General features: G+C 38.6%; 1 protein-coding gene across 1 annotated transcript in view; it reads left to right on the top strand.

Annotated features, from left to right (window-relative positions):
- The window catches only part of COL25A1 (collagen type XXV alpha 1 chain), a 554,610-nt gene that overhangs the window by 482,765 nt on the left and 54,671 nt on the right, over nt 1-17,174 (top strand). The window contains exon 18 of the mRNA XM_049786981.1: nt 3,093-3,137. Coding sequence (XP_049642938.1) covers nt 3,093-3,137 — 45 coding nt within the window. The remainder of the gene's footprint in view (nt 1-3,092; nt 3,138-17,174) is intronic.

The raw sequence follows: 17,174 nt of genomic DNA, 5'->3' as shown, positions 1-17,174 counted from the left end.
TCTACCCTTTGATACAGTTTTAATTTCCCACAATATTTATGGCTTCCTTTGGATTTGACAATACTTCTCCCAACATTGATTTAGAAGTAGAGTATTTTCATGCTTGGTGCTTACTTCAATTAGAAAATCACAAACAGAACTGAACCCAGAATCAATTCAAATCATCTTCCATTGAGTTGCTCTCACTATGTTATGGGTTCCTTTGCTCCAAATTCATGTCTTTACAACTTCCCAACACATAGAGAACAATATGGCAGAATGAAGTATTAATTTACCAGCTATCCACTGTCTAGGAGTTTCTAAGAATGCAAAGTTGTAATTTAGAATAACATTTGTAATGTAGAAAGGATTAAATTATAGTGGGAACTTTTTTCTTGTAAAAATTTCACAGTAGAGTAAGTGATTGTTAAGTGAGTCTATGCTTGTAAAAATTACTGTGCCTTGATGACCATCAGAGGTGGCCCCAAACCCAAAACTAACAAGCCAGCCAACAACAAAAACACTTGATCCTCCTATTGGAGAGGGTCCTTGGATTGAACTACCTCTTAAAGTGCAGCCAGTCACAGGGACATGGGGAAGGGCAGGTACCTTAACAGCAAACCAGAGTTTCCATATATAGAATTTAAAGAAAGGGAAAGAAAAAAGAAACCCCAAAGTTGAATGCATGTATATAAAGTATTTCTTAAATAGAATAAGAGACCATTTCTTAATTATGACCAAGCTTTGACCTTGAGCCATACATGTCCCAAAACTCAGTAAATCTTCTGAATCTAAGACCAGGCAAGAATGGTGACATGAGTGCTGGAGAAATAATTTAAGAGTTAAGGCACTTGCCTTGAATGCAGCTGACCTACTTTTGATCTACTGCGCCACACATGGTTTCCTCCACCCAACCCTCCAGTAGTAAACCCTGAGCACTGCTGAGTGTAGAAACCAGGCCCAACCCAAAACCCACAAAAGACGAGAGATGTAGCCTGAAAAACTACCTTATTGGAAGCATGGTTCTCAAGGTATAAATGATAGAGGACTTAGAAAGAAATGGTTTTCTGATACTATTACAACCTCTCCAAAGGGTAATATTAAATATTTTATCACCTTCTATTAGGCCAACTTATAAGTTTGGAAAAGTCAAGTTTCTGTAAAGCCAGCCCTATAAAATGTGATTTTCTGAAGGTTATCCCTGAGCACAGAGCTGGGTGTAGCCTTCTAAGTCTCACCATGTGAGGCTCTAGACAAAACAAAACAAACATCCATTTATAACCTATGCCCATCTACATTCATCCAGCACATGTAGGGCTCAGCCACATATCCAGAGTGTCTGTAAGTATTCCATCAACCAAGCAAAGCATTTCTCAACATCTTGGACATCTGTCTCCGTGTTAGCAAACATGGGCGTGAGTTGGTGTATGCATGTGTGTATAAATATCTTTCTGTTAAGTATATATATATGATCCTTTTTCACTTTGTGGGAGGGAAGGGTGTGGAGAACCTCTTGCTGGGAACCAATGTTTGGTCCTCTGCTCCCACATATGTTTCAAATAGGATATCCTGAGTTGGGGGTTTGGGGGCACAGGGGCAGTGAAGTAATCTGCTGATGAATCAATGCAAAATGATAGATTTATCACCGATGTTCACTTTTATTTGTTGTCTATTGTACTGCAATTTACTTTTTACAAGCACTTTCTCCTTTTTTAAAAAAGTAAGAGAATCTTCAGTAAAAGATAGTTGCAATCCTTTTTTACTGGGTCTTCTCAAATTTCTCTATGAAAGGCAGAAGGGAAAGAAAATGGATAACCCAATGTAGATAATCCAATGTATCATGTCTATGGAATGTTTGATCTATTTTATTTAATAAGTAGAATTTGGCTAGAATTTGGACAGAATTTAATGATTTAATAAAAATCTTTTCTTCTCTGGCTTAATCTCATTTTAGTCTCACTGTGCATAATGCAAGCTCTCATTCCTCTAGTTTCAGAATGACTAGTTTTCTTTTGCATTCCTGAAACACTTTGGACCTAACGTGTCATGAAAGTCCTTTCTCTGTCTCACCAGATAACTTAATAAACAGCATCCAAAGCCATTTTGTGATCACCCCAGATGGAGCTGTGTCATTTCAAATAATCATATTAACTGCCTGGTTTTAATTGTCAATTTTCCTTTGAAAAAAATAGTTATAGCATTTAGACAAAAAGAAATCCCTCCTCCCATGTGTACTGTTGGTGTGATGTTCCTGTCCGTCATCTCTCTGACAGGCTGGCATGGAATGTTGTCACCCATCAAGTGCTATTGCCACAAGTTACATATCACTCTAGTCCAACACAGGATGAACTCGCCTCGCCTCCAATAATTTCCCTGTGCTTTTTTGTGGAAATCAGGAGCTGGGTGAAGAACTGTAACCATGGCAGTCTACTTTGTACTTAAAATAAAGTAGATAACTGTGTAAATAAAAAGATTTGGCTGTGATTACCCACAATGCCCCACTTAATCTAACCTCAAACCTGGATTCAGCAACAGCTGTGTTGACCCTTTAGTACTCATGGTTAAGCTGGTTGTCCGGCCTGAATCATTGTCAGGAGTACACATTTATCTTCTCATCATTCAGGAATGGAAAAGAAATTTGTACAAAGCTTTTGAAGTAAGCAAGATATTTCATGTACATTATTTTGTTGTAGCCATCTGTTCAGACAGCCAACTCTTGATTATCTGAGGTAAGAGAGCACCAGAATAGAATGCTTATTCAGACATTTGCATGAATGCCTGATTTCAGGAAAGATCTTCAGAACAGGAAAGTAAGGAAAATGTAGGAGTTCCTCCTCCCTTACTCCTCTTTTTCATTTTCTGGCAGAGATGCCACTGAGCGAAAAACTGTGAGGAAGAGGGAAAATTATTTTATTAAAAAGAAATCGACTGACTAGTCAACCATCCTTGAATCAAGAGCTGACTGAACTATGTGTTTTCATACAACTTCATCCAACTGGCTAGTGTTTGTGTCTGTGTGGCAAGCCATCAGCTAGGGCCATGTGCCATGCTTTGTGTCCAGGTCATGTAACAGAGTGAATGTTGCTCTATAATGCTGTGATTTTCCTGTGTAGGGTGAACCCGGGCTTCCTGGGCTTCCTGGACTTCCGGGGATAAAGGTAAATACTGCACTGACAGTCTCAGCTTCCCCCAGAGACTCGTGAGACTCACAAAAATCGAAGGTGTATAGAAAAAGAAATTTAAAATTAAATGTAGTAAAATTACATTTTCATTAGAAATTAAATAGTAGCTATTTACATGCTCTCAATGGTCTTAACCAGTTAAAAATGTATTTGAAATGAAGCACAGTTTTTGTTAAAATAATTTTTTCATAGCTCTCTGGGCTCTGCATTCCCCCATTTCCTCTTCCATCCTCCTTAAATAAAAGTAAATGCTTCTGCATTGGAAGTCATAAGATCTCTTAAAATCTACAATGTCTACTTCCATGTTTTAATTTTCTTCATTAAATTCTATATGATTTGACCAGAATAGGAGTCTTAACATCCCCATAAATCTAACATTTGGGCAGCTGTTTTTGTGATTCATTGACTGCAATAATCCCTCTAAAATGTTTTGAGTTTCCTTTTCCTGTTAGTATTTCTCACTGCCGAGTACCACTCCTGTTAAGAAATATACAGCCTAGATGCTATCTCCACACATAGCTTAGATCTTTTATTAAATGCTGGCTAAAACTTTCATTTATAAATACTGTTTTCAACCTAAAAATGCTAAGAAACTTTTTTTACAATTGAGTACACCTTTAATTCTTAAGTTATTCTTTCAGTTCTAGAAGTTTTGGACACAATGACATAATTTCAAGTAATATGTCCATAGCATTGTTCTACCTTATGACATTTTTAAATCAATCTCTAGAGAGCAATACACCATTCTAAAATGTGTGTCCCTGGTTGGCTGAGTTGTAAAGACTGTTTAATGAAAGACGTGTTGAAAAAGTGATGTGGAAAATATGGTTTTAGGGCCACAGATATAGTGGAGGGTTAAAGTTCTTGCCTTGCATGTGGCTGACCCCACTTCAAACCCTGACATGGTCCCCTAAGCACTGCTGGGTATGAGCCCCAAATGAAAGAAATACAGTTTTGGTTATGTTAAATTATTGTGCCCACACATATCATAAGATTGCAGATATGTAATATTTAATGAGTATATTTGGTAAAATTAACAGACAGGAAAGCTTTGTCTTCCTTGGCACTCAGAAATCTTGGTTCTTAGGTTTTGTTTCCGAGTGAGCAAATACATAATTTTACTCCTATGACAAGTCTGAAGAATCAAAGTCATATCCTTATCATTTGCTATTTAGTAAAAATAATTATAAAACTACATGATTCAATATTGTAGCTCATTCTTAGTAGTTTCTCAATAAGTAACACACATTGATTATCAGAGACTGGAAGATCAAGTTTTATAACAAATATAAAATTCATATTCTGTATTAATTCAAAATAACCTGTTATCCTGATAAAGGGTCATTATTTCATTTTTATTTAATTAACCATGTTTTACAAAGTTATTGGTAGTTGATTTTGAAGCATTTAATATTTCAGCATCAATCCTACCACCAATGTCAACTCCCATCACCAATTAGAGAGGGCCCTTTGTAATTGAAATATCACTGAATTATAGCATTATATATGGATTAGGGGACATTATTGATGATCAATATGTGTTCACCCTTTGTCCTGATTTACACACACGCCCAAACCCTACCTACCACTGTTTCCTCAATCTCTAACCACTTACTGGGCTTCCAGAGGTCTCAAACTCAATTTACCTGGGGGCCGCAGGAGGCAAAGTCGGGGTGATCCTTGAGTGCAAAGTCAGTAGTAAGCCTTGAACATTGGGGAGTGTGACCAAACAACTAAAACAAAACAAAAAAAGATTTCTCTAGGGCAGGGCCCGTGGCCCGTGAGTTTGAGACCCTTGGTAGACTCTCAAAGTTTTCATCATTTTACTTAGTTTATCTTTTTGTCTGGCTTCTCTGTACACCACTGGTGATGGTCTTTCAAAGAAGGGCAGTTCTGATGACTGAGGCTTTTGAAATGAGCCAGTTGTGCACCAAGATAGACTATGGGGCAGGAGCTTCAGGGAAGCCTAGAGATCTTCTGAGTGGACAGGAGTCCAGAAAGATGAAAGCAATATGTGTTTTTCTCTCCAAAACTAACCAATGTAAAAGCAAGTTAATATTACCTTTTCCAGCCAGAATGCTTTTCACCATTAAAAGCCTCCCATGGCATTGTCCTATAGTGATCTGTGGTCTAGTATAAATGTTTTAAAATTTATTCTGACTGAGAAGAATGCTGGTAATTTGCCATCTCCAATAAATACTCTTCTTCCTAGGGTCATAGGAACTTTCCAGGTGTTTTTTTAATATATAAAATTTTTATTTAAGCACCATGATTACAAGCATGATTATAGATGGGTTTCAGTCATGAACAGAACACCCCCTTTCACCAGTGCAACATTCCCACCACCAATGACCCCCTCCCTCCTTCCCAACCCTGGCCTGTATTTGAGACAGGCATTCTACTTCTCTGACTCATTAAGATGGTCATGATAGCTGTTAGTGTAATTATTTCCCTAACTGCACCACTACTCTTTGTGGTGAGCTTCATTCATATTGTGAGCTGGTCCTTCCAACCTTCATCTCTATTTTCTCTGGGTATTATTACAATACTTTCCTTAATTTTTCTTAAAACCCATAGATGAGTGAAACTATGCTGTGTCTATCTCTCTCCCTCTGACTTATTTTATTCAACATAATATATTCCATGTATATCACATATAAGAAAATTTCATGATTTCATCTCTCCTGATGGCTGCATAATATTCCATTGTGTATAAGTACCACAGTTGCTTTAGCCATTCCTCTGTTGAAGGGCATATTGGTTGTTTCCAGAGTCTTGCTATTGTAAATAGTGCTGCAGTGAATATAGATGTGAGGAAGGGATTTTTGAATTGTAGTTTTGTGTTCCTAGGGTATATCTGTAGGAGTGGTATAGCTGGAACATATGGGAGCTCAATTTCCAGTTTTTGGAAAATATCTATATTGTTTTCCATAAAGGCTATCTATCTCACTTTTATTGTGTAGAAATATTACTCTTTTATGTGGTATAGCAAAGTTAGGACAATTCAACACTATATTTATATCAATATTTATACCAAATTTTACCAATACTTATAAGAATAAACAACCACATGTGAGCCTCATGGGTACCCACAGATCATGGGGTTGCAGGAACATTAGTCATTATCTTCCTGGCTTGTGTGTTTGTTTATGCTTTGAAGATACTTCCTGTGGCTATTCATTTCCTTGTCTGCCTGTACTCTGGAGAGCATGAAATGCCATTGGTCTTATCCAAGCCCTTGAGGAAACAAGCCATGACATACCAGGTTAGCTTTGATTTCCCCACCTGTTGCTCTCAGAGAATGGTTGGAAACTTAATGAGCATCCAAATGCCTTCCACACAGCACTCAGGAAGTGAGCACAGCATCTAAATGCAGGTGGTAGGCTCATCTCTGTCACCTCAAGGTCCCACTCAGAGCAGAGAGCTAATACCCGGGCCTACATAGTTTTAGTCAGTAAGCACAGGCATACTTCATTTCAACCTACTCTTGCATTTCCTGAACAATATTCCAGCTCCTCTCACCATGTGGAAGACATTTGAAATTCCTATTTCATGCATTCATGGTTCATAGAGTGTCAAGATGTTCGACTTGAAAAATCAAATTATGCACAATGTACCATGCAGACATTGATCTTCTGGAAAAAGATTTGAGCCCAGAAAAAAACGTTTTTTTTTATAAACAAGTCTTCAAGCATGGTTTTATTGGGTAAAATGTCTTGTAACTAACTTTGCTGATACCACATAAAAGGGTAAAATGCAAAGTTCCTTTTTTAATTTTTTCAACTTTTCTCTTCATGCTTATTTTGAAAACTGTGAAATGACTTACTTTTCCCTTTGGTGATTATATTATCAACATAATGAAGCAGTATGAAGTGGTGGGTGAAATACCTAATGTGATAGTTGGACACCAGAAGGTGGGACCTGGCTCTACCTTTCACCAATGGTGTGACGCCAGGCAAGTTACATAATCTCTCTGGGTCCCATTATCCTTATAAACTGGGACTCACTCTTGGACCAGGCACACAGACTACACTGTGGGGAAGATAACATGAATTAATATATAGACAGCTCCTAAAACTTTGCTGAGCTGACAGGAAATGTCATATAAATTTTAGCCATCATTATTTCTTTCTCTTGAAGCACTTAGAATGTTTGCACACCTTTTCTCTTAGAACCTTTCATTGAGGGGGTAGTTTTGACTATCAGAATAAAGTTATTTCTGGGCTATAGGTTAATAGTAAATTCTGAAATCTCCTCTTGAGTGATCACGGAATGTTAACTTTAAGAACAATAAGAACAGTTTATTGTTCAAAATTGACATCACACTCATTCCCTTTTAAGAGCTAGACCATGAGGAAACACAAAGTTCTAAGCATTAGATGTGGTTTTATCTAACTTTTATTTCCTGCACACACGAAAAGTAAGTAATAATGTGCAATGGCCCAAGGCTGCCAGGACAGCAGAGCTGCAGGCTGCAGAGGCCCAAGGTTGCCAGGGCTTGGCTCTGCAAGGCTCACAGAAGCTCATGGGGCCCAGCTGCCAGGTTGCCAGGTGGGGCCCAGAGCCCACCCAGAGATGCCAACATGTATCGACTGCCCACTCAGAACTGAGAGAGAGAGAGAGGAGGAGAGAGGGGAGAGAGAGGAGAGAGAGAGAGAGAAAGAGAAAGAGGAGAGAGGAGAGAGAGAGGAGAGGGAGAGAGAGAGAGAGAGAGAGAGAGAGAGAGAGAGAGAGAGAGAGAGAGAGAGAGAGAGAGAGAGAGAAATTGAAACCAAGTATACTTTGGTGGAAATTCAATGGCCAGAGGTGGTGGTGGAGGAGCTGGTATAAAGAAAGAAAAGGGAATAAATACAAAGCAGGCAGCATCTCTCCAATGCTTTATCTCCTCTGGTCACTATTCTGCCCCGACACCCACCCACAACAATCCAAAATTTTCCTTTTATACCCGGCATGACAAGGGGGCATGTCCACCTTCAACCGACATTCAGTAGGTTCTTGAAGGGGTGTGTCCAAGTTCAACTGCCATACATCAACAATTATGGAAATTCTTAAAGCTTTCCTTAAAGTGATGTCTACCTAGCCCACTACATTCTTTTTTTTGTTTTGTTGTTGTTATTGTTGTTGTTTCTCCTCCTATCTTTCAATAGATAGACTAAAAATGTATATCATTATATTTACAAAATAAATCTGAAAAATATATAACACAGTAAAATTAATATAGAGAGATATAATGCATCAAAAATTATGTCATATATGAAATAAAAACACCATTTAAGTTGCAAAGACATTTTTCTAAACTATCTGCTTTTAAGACTTGATATTTTTGCCCTAACCACCACATGAGTAAAATTATGACATTCAGATTAGAACTTGTCATAAGAGAGTGACTCAATCCTTCATATCTCAACTTAGAAAAATCATCCTTGACACTATATCACATAAAGGCCTTGTACAGGTGGTAGAAAAGTTTAAGTTTGGCAGTTCTTACATTTAAGTGTAGGGTTCTGTCATCTAATAGAAATATTTCCAAAGATGAGGTTCCTTCCATAGAAACATCAACTCACATTTTTTTAATTAGCAGAAGAAATAGTTTTTGGAAGTAGCACAATTGTAAAATGAATTCCTAAAAGTAAAAGGGAAAGGAAGAATACTTATTAAAAGAATGGCATGTATTATTGTTAATTATAATCACTTCCTTCAAAGGACAGTGTATTGGAGTCTAATTTGAAAACTCATATGATCAAAAATCAGATTTCTATTACCATAATGCCATCTCCAATAAATACTGCATGTTAAAAAGTGCTTTCATGAAACCCAAAAGGTATGTTTTCCGGGTTATGATAAACATATTATAGTTCATTTTCATCATGACCACTAAGATGTTTTAATTTCTACTCACATTTGATCCTTAGGGGAAATATATGTTTTAGGGACAGACTCTACTTTCTCATTCTTTATTTCCCCTTAATAATTTTACAAATCAATCATTACCAAAACTAGCTGCCTGGAGGTTCTGATTACAACAAATGTTCTTGCTGGAATCCTCAAATGCAGGTATCATGCTGACTTGAATTCTAATTAGCCTTTAAGGAGAAAAAAATACTGTATGGCTAATGCATTCAGCGTCAAGGAACATTCATCAAAATTATCAGTGATGCTTTTAGTACCCAGGCAAATCAGCATATATTTTCAAGGCCTGTTTTGCTACTTTTGGGGTAATGAAAATTTGATCTGCTTTATAGTAATAAATATCATGGAAAACTTGACTTTATCTTTAAGCTGGCATTTTTTAGGGGTTTCAGACAGTTAAAGAAAATAATATATTTTATGCCTTTAATTGATAGTGGCATAAAAAAACAAAGGGCAACAAATGAAAAACAGTAAGTTTTTCGAAGGACAGTGCTAATCAGTTAAGACTTTCTGGACACCATTTATTAGCAGATGGTACATTCTAGAAATTTCTTGGGAAACACCTGGCAAAACAGTTGTGTATAAATGAAGCTGCCCCCTCATTTCTTAGTTTGAATAATAACCCTTCGACGTGTTTGTCGACCTTTGTTTCTATGCAAAGAACATTCTTTACGTATAGATTTAACAAAAGAGTGTTTAGAGAATTTCTCTTATGACTTTTGGAGGATCAAGTCAAATCACTGGAAAAGTTTATATGAATGTGCTTTTTTTTTTTTTTTTTAAGAAAAATCAGGGTTTTGGGTTTTTGTTTTTTTTTTTTTTTTTTTAGAATTTTAAGACATGAGCCTTTTGAATTGAAGGACAGTTAGAGTTAGCTTCCTGGACTTTGGAAGACTTCTTTGGATTTTGGAAGACTAGTTTTGTTGCTCTTTGTGATAAGAAAGATGGTATTGTTTGGGGTTTATTACTGTTGCCTGTTGTCATTTGGCAAGAATACACGAGATTTAAACTCTCTTAATACTGTTTATTTGTTGTTGTTGTTGTTGTTGTTGTTGTTGTTTTGGGGTCACACCCGGCGGCACTCAGGGGTTACTCCCAGCTCTGCCTTCCAAAATCGCCTCTGGCAGGCACAGGGGACCATATGGGATGCTGGGATTCGAACCACAGTCCATCCTGGATCAGCTGCCTGCAAGGCAAACGCCCTACCACTGTGCTATCTCTCCGGCCCTGTTTATTAATTTTTAAACATGATTGTAGTTTGGTTACAGTCATAAAAAAGAACACCCCCCTTTACCAGTGCAACATTCCCACCATTAATGCCCCCTATCTCCCTCCTGCTCCACGCCCCCCTGCCTGTATTCGAGGCAGGCATTCTACTTCTACTCATTAACATTGTCATGGTAGTTGTTAGTGTAGTTATTTCTCTAACTGTACTCATCACTCTTTGTGGTAAACTTCATATCGTGAGCTGGTCCTTCCAGCCCTCATCTCTGGGTATTATAACAATAATGTCTTCTATTTTTCTTAAATCCCATAGATCAGTGAGATTATTCTGTGTCTATCTCTCTCCCTCTGGCTTATTTCACTCAGCATAATGGTTTCCATGTACATGCATGTATAGAAAAATTTCATGACTTCATCTCTCCTGATGGCTGCATAATATTCCATTGTGTATATGTACCACAGTTTCTTTAGCCATTCATCTGTTGAAGGGCATCTTGGTTGTTTCCAGAGTCTGGTTATTGTAAATAGCACTGCAATGAATATAAGTGTGAGGAAGGGATTTTTGAATTGCATTTTTGTGTTCGTAGGGTATATCCCTAGAAGTGGTTTTAATACTGTTTGAAAACAATTTTAAGTAGGGGCCGGAGCAGTGGTGCAAGCAGTAGGGCATTTGCCTTGCACATGCTAACCTATGACAGACCGTGGTTTGATCCCCTGGCATCCCATATGGTCCCCCAAACCAGGAGCGATTTCCTTTTGTAATTTAACATCTTTATTTAAACACCCTGATTATAAACATGACTGTTGGGTTTCAGACACTAAAAGAACACCCCCCCTTCACCAGTGCAACAATCCCACCACCATCAATGCACCCCATCTTCCTCCACCTACACCCCCTGCCTGTATTTGAGACCTGCATTCTATTTCTCTCATTAACATTGTCATGGTAGTTATTAGTGTTCTAACTGCTCTCATCCCTCCTTGAGGTAAGCTTTATATCATGAGGCAGTCCTTTTGGCCCTCATCTCTGGGTACTATTACAATAATGTCTTTTATTTTTCTTAAAACCCATAGATAAGTGAGAGTATTCTGTGTCTCTTTCTCCCTCTGACTTATTTCACTCAGCAGGAGCAATTTCTGAGCACATAGCCAGTAGTAACCCATGAACATCACCTGGTGTGGCCTCTGCCAGAAAAAGCCAAAAAAAAATTTAATTTTAAGTAATAACAAGTGAGTTGAGTGGCTTCAGTCAAAAATCTTTCAAAGGGGCCAGGCAGTGGCGCTAGAGGTAAGGTGCCTGCCTTGCCTGCGCTAGCCTAGGACGGACCACGGTTCAATCCCCCTGCGTCCCATATGGTCCCCCAAGCCAGGAGCGACTTCTGAGTGCATAGCCAGGAGTAACCCCTGAGCATCACTGGGTGTGGCCCAAAAACCAAAAAAAAAAATCTTTCATGTCATTTTCCTTTGATCTCACAGTGGATTTCAGCCACATTCTAATGACTGCATTCTGTTGTTTGCTTCATAACTCCATATACATGTTACTATTTTCTAAAAGAAAAAAGAGAAGGAATGTAAGAGATAATACTCCCGAGGAGCCCAAGAAGGGAACTTTTAAGTGCAAACCAGTATAATTTTGGAGCCAGAGAGATAGTATTATATGTAGGGCTCTTGATTTACATGCAGTTGATCTGGGTTTGATCCCCCAGTACCACTATGGTCCACTGAACACTACCAGGAGTAATCCCTGAGCACAGAGCATCATTCCTTAGAGCTATGTAGTATTCCATTATATATATGTACATATATATAGGTACATATATGTACCACATCTTCATGATAGCCTCATCTATTGTTGAACATCTAAGTTGATTCTGAACTTTGGCTATTGTGCTGAGTACTGCGTACATCCTTTTGGATGAATGTGTTTCTGTTCTGGGGATAAATCGAAAGCAGTGGCGCAAGCGGTAAGGAGTTTGCCTTGCACGTGCTAACCTAGGATGGACCATGGTTTGATCCCCTGGAGTCCCATATGGTCCCCCAAGCCAGGAGCTATTTCTGAGTAACCCCTGAATGTCACCGGGTGTGTCTCAAAAATGTGCTGCTTAATCAAAGGTAGCTGAATTCTCATATCTGCTGCTTTCAATACAGAAGTATTGCTAGATCATATAGCAGCCCAATTTCGAGTTCACTGAAAATCCTCCACACTGTTTTCCATACTGGAAAACATATTGTACACATACAATGCTGTGTGCCAGGCAGCATTCCCACCAGCAGTGGATGAGAGTTCCTTTCTCACCACATCCCCACCAACAGAGATTGTTCTCAGTATTTTTGAAATGTGCCATCCTCACTGGTGGAAGATCGTATCTCATTGTTGTCTTGATTTGGATTCCCTAATAATAAGTGTTGATGAGCCTTTTCATCTGTCTGTTGACCATCTGTTGGTCTTCCTCAGAGAAGTGTCTGTTCATTTCCTCTCCCCATTTTTGATGGGGTTTTTAGGTTTTGTGGAGTTAGCCTTTGTGAGCACATTGTATATCCTAGATATTAAACTTTTATCTGATATGTTGAGCGCAAAATTTTTCTTCCATTTAGTTAGCTGTCTTCAAATTGTAGCCCATGTTTCTTTTGCCACACAGAAACCTTTTAGTTTGATATATTCCCATTTATTCGATTTGATGCTATTGCCCTTGCCATTGTCATCCTATTATCAAAGACTTCTTTGAGGTCTAAGTCTTACAATGTTCTGCCTATGTTTCCCTCAATGAACTTTATAGATATGAGGCCAATCTCAAGTCAAATATATACTTTGTACCAACAGTTTTCAAACATTTTGGATTCAAAGATTCTTTGGCATACTTCAAAACTGGGATTAAAACAGCTTTTTTTTTTTTCATTTATCTCTTAATTTATCTTTCAGTTCTGTCTCTTGATATTTCTGCATTTTAAAAATAAAACTGGAAATGTTCTAAAGACAGTTATAAATTAAATTAAATAGCATGTTTTTCAAATGTAACTGAATTTTCCTGGGGCCAGAGAGATAGCACAGAAGTAGAGCGCTTGCCTCTTAAGCGCAGAAGGAGGATGGTTTGAATTCCGGCATCCCATATGGTCTCCGGAGCCTGCCGGGAGTGATTTTTGAGGGTAGAGCCAAAAAAACAAACAAAAATGTAACCGAATTTTCCAAGAAAAATGTATCAAAAATTAGCATGCGTTATAGTGTTATACTTTTTAAAAAATATCCTTAATGTTGGGGCCAGAGTGGTGGCACAAGCAGTAGGGCATTTGCCTTGCACGTGCTAACCTAGGACAGACCGCGGTTTGATCCCCTGGAGTCCCATATGGTCCCCCAAGCCAGGAGCGATTTCTGAGCACATAGCCAGGAGTAACCCCTAAGCATCACTGGGTGTGGCCCAAAAATGTGTTGCTTAATCATAGGTAGTTGAATTCTTTTTATTTTTATTTTTAATTATGAGAAAAATGATGCAAAGAGGACAAGGTAAAGTTACAGTGAAAGGACAATCACCCATAAACAGAGTTCTCAGAAGAAATCCCCTTGCTGACGCCTAAATATTGAACTTACAGTAAAAAAACATTAAGAAAAATAAGTCAGAACCCATGTACAATTACTTTGTCCACAAGTCCCCAGATTGTAGTACATTATAATATTTCTTAGCAGTACACAAAGCAACCTAAAGCCATGATATTTATGTGACTCCTTAAACAATGAAGGCAAGTATTTTTTTATATTTTCATGCGCATACATATTAGTTTAATTTAAATCAAAAGTTTGAGTTTTTTTAAGGGTTAGTCAAAAGGGCACAGTAAAAACGGTGTTAGAGTGATAAATATTGTTTGCATAGGCCCACCAAAATATGGGGGACATGGAAAGGAAAAGCCTTGGTCTAAATACAAGGAGACCCCTACCCCTGAAGTTTCCTGGCATAAGACCAACTCTAGGCTCCAGGCAAACTAGTTTATTCAATCCAAGTCATTGTCTATAGTGCCAATACAGTTTTATTTTCCACGAAGTCCTATTGTTGGCATCAGGTTTCTGTATTAAAGATCCTGGAATTTGCACATCCTACATTGAGTCAGGCTGGTGTGGAGTATCCTCTAGTTTCACCTCACAATTAAGGGGCAATACAGAAAGCCCTGTCCAGTAAGCAGGTCATTGTTGTTGTTATGTCTTCTCAGTATTAAGGGAAGTCTCTTTTGAGTAGGTTGATGTCAGAGCAGTGGTAGGGTCTTCCCTGGTAGAGGATTGCCTCCAGGTGATGTTATAGACAACCTTGGATGTTTTGTAGATGTCTTCTCTAGATCAGGGGTGAATGGAGAATGCCCATTCTTCTGAGGCCTGTGCCAGGTCTTTATGTCAATGTTCAGGGTGTAAGGTCCCATTGCAAAACAAGATTTGTGTGATCCCATCTCTATTAGATAAGAACTTATTTGTATGTATAGTATTTTCTCGTTTTAGTGTGCCTATGCAAACAAGAAATAAAGCCACGTGGCGTATATGGGCGTATATGGGGGCATAAGAACACGTCCAACAATACCCATAACTTGGTTCAAACATAAGCATTAAACTAAGGGATTCTTTCACACCAAATTTCATATTGAACAGTTTACAAAGAGAAGATAAAAAAGGGGGGGGGGGAATCGTCACTGTATAAGAGAAAAAGCAAAAGTTATAGCTGTCAAAAAACACACATAAAATGTTGAAAAGACATCCGTGTCCTTTCTATGCCTTTTGGAATAGTTGGGTGGGTGTTAACTTCAGGGCACCACTTTGGTCTGTGACTTAGGACTCTACAGTACTTAAGTTAAAAAGGGTAAATGAGGAGTAATGATGGTAGGGGTTAAGAGAGTTAAAGAGAAAAATGATCTTTTGTAGGGGTGTGCGAAAGGGCAGAGTACAAAATGGACATTCTGCATACATAAAAAAATAATTCAATGATAGTGAGTACTATTAATGTATCTGGATATTTTTGATATATTTTGAAAATATAGACTGGAAAGAGATTACCAGTGACTGCGTCAAGAAGCTGGGAGGTCGGAAGTTCAGAGCCAAACCCAGACACTCCCTAAGGAGAAAGCCTAGGGTACCTTCAAGCTCCACCAAGGGACCCACCTCACTGGCTTGCCCAGGCATGTGGCCCTGGGAAGCCCTGGAGATCTGGAGCAAAGCGGTAGAGGGGTGCTGGGGTTACCCAAGCCCTGCACCCACCCCAGGCCTGGTTAAGAAGGCCTCTGGCATGGCGGAGGCCTGCCGAACCCCATGCTGCTAGACTCCGGGCTCCCAGAAAGGAAAGAGATCCTTCCGGTAGTTGAATTCTTATATCTGCTGCTTTCAATCTGTTGTAATTTGTTATTTTAGTTTAAATAAATGGGGGATGGATCATACAGATACTTTTGTGAGGTTATTTTAACGGCCTTTGCATAAAAATTGTATGCAAACTTTGCTTTAATAATACCCCAAACACTACAAGTAGAATGTCTTGTTTCTTGAAGTTTAGGTGCAGGGTGGATTCTGAAACCCAGTCAAGAAACTTTTCTTAACTCTGTACACTGATGAAGGTACATGATTACAAGAACCATAATAAAAGTTTAAGGAAATAGAACTGAAAAGATAGTGCAGCAGGTAGGGTGCTTGCCTTGCACATGACCAAACTAAATTCAACCCCGTGTAATTCCTGTATGCAGAGTCAGAAGTAAGCCCTGCTTTGGAGTGATAGCACAGCAGTAGGGTGTTTGCCTTGCACGCGCCAACCTAGAATGGACCCGGGTTTGATTCCCAGATCCCATTTGGTCCAGTGAATGCAGAGCCAGGAGTAACCCCTGAGCGCCACCACTACTGGGAATGACCCAGAAAGAATAAAAAGGAGAGGGGAGTAAGCCCTGAGCACATCTATGTGTGACCAAAGAACAAAAATAAAAACAAAACAAAAAGTTTAGGGAAATAATAAATAATCCAACTGGCCATGGCCCAAATAGTCATATTTGTATTGTTTATCTCAACCCTGAAGCCTGAAACAGCAAAAAAAAATATCATCTTTGTCTTCCTCATCTTTACAAGACAGGGAGAATAATAGCATATCTCTAGATTGATAAAGGGCTTTGGAACTGTGACCCTGGAGTTGAAATAAAAAAATATGGGGTCAGAGTGATAGTGCATCGGTAGGGCATTTGCCTTGCACACGGCTGACCCAGGACGGATCTCAGTTCGGTCCCTGCTGTCCCATATGGTCCCCGCACCAGGAGCAATTCCTGAGTGCATAGCCAGGAGTAACCCCTGAGCGTCATCAGGTTTGACGAAGAAAGAAAGAAAGAAAGAAAGAAAGAAAGAAAGAAGGAAGGAAGGAAGGAAGGAAGGAAGGAAGGATGGAAGGAGGGAATGAAGGAGGGAGGGAGGGAAGGAAGGAAGGAAGGAAGGAAGAAAGAAAGAAAGAAAGAAAGAAAGAAAGAAAGAAAGAAAGAAAGAAAGAAAGAAAGAAAGAAAGAGTAAGAAAGACAGAAGAAAGAAAGAAAAAAGAAAAAAGAAAGAAAGAAGAAAAGAAAAAGAAAAGTATGTTGGACACTTCTGCAGCAGCATGATTAGGTGTAAATAATCTTTCATAAAGCCTTTAAATGTAATCACTAGTGTGTCAGATTGCTAGCCCAACACTGGGACACATGGTCTGCATACAAGAACCTGGGTTTGATTCCCTGAACATCTCCAGATGTGGTACAGAAAATAAAATTTCAAAACAAAATAGCTACCATGAATAGTGCTAAAATTACTGTGCCTTTCAAATGCATTGCATTTCATTTGCATCTTAAAATAAAACAATTTCCCATGAACATTATGTTTTAGTAAACTTTCTATACATTTACAAATGA

Source organism: Suncus etruscus, chromosome 14 (assembly GCF_024139225.1).
Source record: "Suncus etruscus isolate mSunEtr1 chromosome 14, mSunEtr1.pri.cur, whole genome shotgun sequence".
In the NCBI taxonomy this organism is placed as follows: domain Eukaryota; kingdom Metazoa; phylum Chordata; class Mammalia; order Eulipotyphla; family Soricidae; genus Suncus; species Suncus etruscus.
This window is presented reverse-complemented; position numbering and strand designations above follow the sequence as displayed.